At 35.3% G+C, this 4,121-nt stretch overlaps 1 protein-coding gene across 2 annotated transcripts; it reads left to right on the top strand.

Annotated features, from left to right (window-relative positions):
* LOC124338502 lies at positions 1–1,595 on the top strand. Of its 2 annotated transcripts, XR_006917857.1 has the most exons (5): positions 1–225; positions 285–569; positions 628–906; positions 968–1,274; positions 1,332–1,595. XR_006917857.1 is itself a non-coding variant. In XM_046792581.1 (4 exons), the coding sequence occupies exons 1-3, from the start codon at positions 68–70 to the stop codon at positions 713–715; spliced, it is 531 nt and encodes a 176-aa protein (XP_046648537.1). In that variant the 5' UTR covers positions 1–67; the 3' UTR covers positions 716–906; positions 968–1,595. The 2 variants fall into 2 exon arrangements, 1 of the variants encoding a protein (XP_046648537.1); XM_046792581.1 differs by having other exon boundaries at positions 968–1,595.
* Positions 1,596–4,121: the final 2,526 nt, after the last annotated feature.

The raw sequence follows: 4,121 nt of genomic DNA, 5'->3' as shown, positions 1-4,121 counted from the left end.
ACTAAGCCATGAAATATTGATCATAAAAAAGGAAGTAGTTGGCTTGAAACATCAATCTTTTCATTTAATGCAATTCATTACTCCGCCGTCTACCCCACCTTTCTCCTTTTTTCATTCCTGGACCATTTCAGAACGTCAAAAGATTGAGGAAAGGAGGAGATCAAATCTCATACGTGAGGTGCAGCTCAAAACTCGACATGAAAAATTGAAGAAAAACAGACAGTAGTAAGTGTTACCAAGTTATTTCATGTTTGTGTTTTTATGTATATTTTTTTTCTTTTCAGTGCTGAAGCTACTTTGGAGAGATTTAAGCGGAATGAGGCATTGGCCAAAAAGGAGCTGGCTCATTCCGAAATATTGATCATAAATAAAGGAAGTAGTCCAGGCTTGAAACACAAATCTTTTCATTTAATGCAATTCATTACTCCACCGTCTCCCCCACCTTTCTTCTTTCTTCATTCCTGGACCATTTCAGAACGTCAAAGGATTGAGGAAAGGGTGAGATCAAATCTCATACGTGAGGTGCAGCTCAAAACTCGACATGAAAAATTGAAGAAAAATAGACAGAAGTAAGTGTTACCAAGTTGTTTTATGTTGTGTTTTTATGCATATTTTTTTTCTTTTCAGTGCTGAAGCTACTTTGGAGAGATTTAAGCGGAATGAGGCATTGGCCAAAAAGGAGCTGGCCTCATTCCGAAATATTGATCATAAATAAAGGAAGTAGTCCAGGCTTGAAACATCAATCTTTTCATTTAATGCAATTCATTACTCCGCCGTCTTCCCCACCTTTCTTCATTCCTGGACCATTTCAGAACGTCAAAGGATTGAGGAAAGGAGGAGATCAAATCTCATACGTGAGGTGCAGCTCAAAACTCGACATGAAAAATTGAAGGAAAACAGACAGTAGTAAGTGTTACCAAGTTATTTCATGTTTGTGTTTTTATGTATATATTTTTTTTCTTTTCAGTGCTGAAGCTACTTTGGAGAGATTTAAGCGGAATGAGGCATTGGTCAAACAGGAGCTGGCCTCATTCCGCTCCAAAATGTGCAAAGATGAGGCTGAGGCTAAAAGGATGTTTGGCGATGCTGTTAAGTTGTTTGATTTGTTTGATTTGTTTTTTTCAATTTTTTCTATTTATGTTTGTTTTTGTGTATTTTGTTGGTTGTTCCTGTTATCACTGTTTATTTGTAATCCATAAAACAATGATACGTAGAATGCAGCTTAAACTTAAATATAAGAAAATGAAGAGAACAGTAAGTTCTAGTAAACAACAGTAAGTTCTAGTAAGTTATTTCTGGTTTGTGTTTTTCTATATTTGTTTTTCTTTCAGTGCTCAAGCAAGTTTGGAGAAATTTTTGCGGAATGAGGCATTGGCCAAAAAGGAACTTGCCTCATTCCACTCACAAATGTTTAATAAGGATGAAGCGGAAGCAGTACGGATATTAAGCACCATACACATTTTTTTATTCTATTAATATTTTTCTTTTTCTTGTGTTTGTGGTTATCCTGATGTTTTTTTTTGTTATTGGTTTTTTACGTAATCTGATTCAACTGGCATTGCCAACATTGTAAATATAGACATTGGTGAAGATTATTTTGAAAGTTCGAGGGTGAAAGTGTTCAGTCTGATTATTTTCCTCTAAAAGGGGGAACTTTGCTTATCCCTTTATATTTAACAGAAATTCCATGTGTTGTATATTTTGTTATAACGTTTTTTTTAAGGAATAGAAACTGGATTTAGACAGAGAAAATTTTCCCGCATCAGTTAAGAATACGAGGGCAACGACCGCCCATTGCATACAATTGTTTAAAATTGAATCGTATTTATCTCGCTGAAATTAAAGTTCTTGATCAAATTCTTTTGTGTTTTTGCACTTCTTTTTATTTCAAAAGAAGATAGATCGACATGTCCAAGGCTGGTCCCTGTTCTTATATCTACGAAGCTAGGTAAGAAGGACTTTTTTCCAAAGCACAATTTTTTATTCAAACAATTACTAAAAGTAAATGTTACATGTGACGTTGAAGTCGTTGTTTGTGACGAAGGATCATATGTTGTTTATTATTTTAGAGTTGGAGTCTATGATGTCATTTTTTTGCAAAGAGTCAACCATATTACCCCAGCCGGTAGTAGAGAGGAGTTCTTTTGCCGGCGTCTGGTGCCAACTCAATTGCAACCACCGTCGAATCATGGTTCAATTCAATGCCTACAAAAAGTCTATGCGATGCTACTCAAGTCGCCAGGAAGATGAAAGATGCTATGCTACTGGGCTTATTCTTCTGTCTTCCTATTACAGCTGCCAGGCCTGTTGACCCGAGATTCTTTGATATTGACGGGCTAGCAGCACAAGTAGGCGGAATAATGGAAAAGGAACTAACATTCCTTCAAGGATCCTTTGGCGTTGATGATTGGCACCAGGTTTTTGATATGGCCTATATTTAAAAAATATGGGTGGCCACTCATGCGTAAATGGTTTTGCTGCAATGCAATTTGCCCTCCCAAACCAAAAAAAAATATATCTTTTTAAATTACAAACAATAGATTAAGAATTCTTCTTTGTCAAAGAAAACGATGTTAAAATCCCATAATCGACTTTTTCTTGTAAATAATTATTTAATGTGGTATTTAGTATGCCAGTAATACCGCATCTCCCTAAAAACTGCCCTCTTGGCTCAGCGTTTAAGAAAGAAGTGAGAGATTCCAACTTGCTCCCTCTGCCTTTGCCTCAACCCTCTAGTGGTTGGCATACAGAACGATACAACGAGGTTATACATCTAGAGGTTATGAAAGAATGTAGTGTGTCAGTTTAGTTTTTGGAAATACAGAAACAAATATTTTAAAAATTTAATACTATTCGAATTAATAAATTTTTAATGCGTCTTTTAAGACTTACGTAAATCTTGTACTATTTTTGAAATGTGTTTGCGAAGTGTAGAAACATCTTGTTAATTTCATTTGAGATTTGACTATCCCAGGTTAAAAAAAAGTTCATGTATTAAAATTTACTTTTACAAGTAAAATTATATATTAATATTTGATTTTATATGTAACATGTCATGTCATTAAAGCTAGCTACATGTTAAAGTGATACATGTAAAATATCGTGTAATGAGTTGAATCTAGGAAAATCCAAAGCAATGGAGGACTTTGATTTATGTGATGCCAAAATGCACGGAAAAATTGTAAAGTTGAAAAGGAGAGGAAGAAGTATTTCTTAATTTTTTTTATTTTCTTCGTTTTGTGTATATGTCCTATTGTTATCTACTTACTGTAAATTGGAAGACAGAATAAATTTGAGAATATGATTGCTGCCAAAATCCTTGTAGTTGCTACACGATCGGCAAAATCTTTCATTCTGAAAAATTAGATTTTTTTTAAGATCTGGTTTGCCCGAAAACTGATGTCAAAAATCAGAAAAAACGCCACAATTTCTGGGGCTTGTCCCTTATTTTCCATTAAATAACTTAAAAATTATGCTAGCTAGAACATTGCGGATTTCACCATTGAGTTTTTCGTAAAATTCCGCACAAGATGGTTTATTCGGGGACTGGCTGCGATGTCTTGGTCACACTTTTCCAAAAATTGTAAACCCCCAAAACCCCCAATGTTGGCCTCTTTGAGTGTTGGGCTCAGTGTTAAATCTTCAATTGACTACAATTAATATGACGTGAAAAATCTGAAAGTAAACACTGTTGTTGAGCTTGTAAAGTTCTTCATTTCAGAGTTTTCCGGGTCTTCCTACCTTGACCCGTTCCGTTGTTATCCCCCTTTAAAGAACCCTAATTTGAAAATAGCTCAACGGAGCGTTCCCAAACTTAGGGCTCGATTAAAAACCCATCCTTCCCTTTGATAGGAAAAATCTAAAAAAAAATCAGCTTAATCCTACCCATAATGGCTACGGCCAAAAAAATTCGTCGCAATCCGACGAACATTGGATTTTTTGAAAATTGGAACGCCAAGAAAAACGCCTTTTTCCATAAAGGTTCTCTCGCGCGTTCCCAACCTTTAGGTAGGTACTGTATAGTTATATACGTTGTGGAGGAACTGGGTAATCAGGTAAAATGGCTTAAAGAAAACTTTTGCTAACACTAATTTCCGAAAACTTTTATGTACATGAATAGA

The sequence above is a fragment of the Daphnia pulicaria genome, chromosome 4 (genome assembly GCF_021234035.1).
Source record: "Daphnia pulicaria isolate SC F1-1A chromosome 4, SC_F0-13Bv2, whole genome shotgun sequence".
Classification (NCBI taxonomy): Eukaryota; Metazoa; Arthropoda; class Branchiopoda; order Diplostraca; family Daphniidae; genus Daphnia; species Daphnia pulicaria.
This window is presented reverse-complemented; position numbering and strand designations above follow the sequence as displayed.

Coding starts and splice junctions, on each gene's coding strand:
- LOC124338502 (XM_046792581.1), top strand. CDS start 68: ATGCAATTCATTACTCCGCCGTCTACCCCACCTTTCTCCTTTTTTCAT. Junction 226..284: donor TTGAAGAAAAACAGACAGTA/GTAAGTGTTACC, acceptor TTTTCTTTTCAG/TGCTGAAGCTACTTTGGAGA. Junction 570..627: donor TTGAAGAAAAATAGACAGAA/GTAAGTGTTACC, acceptor TTTTCTTTTCAG/TGCTGAAGCTACTTTGGAGA.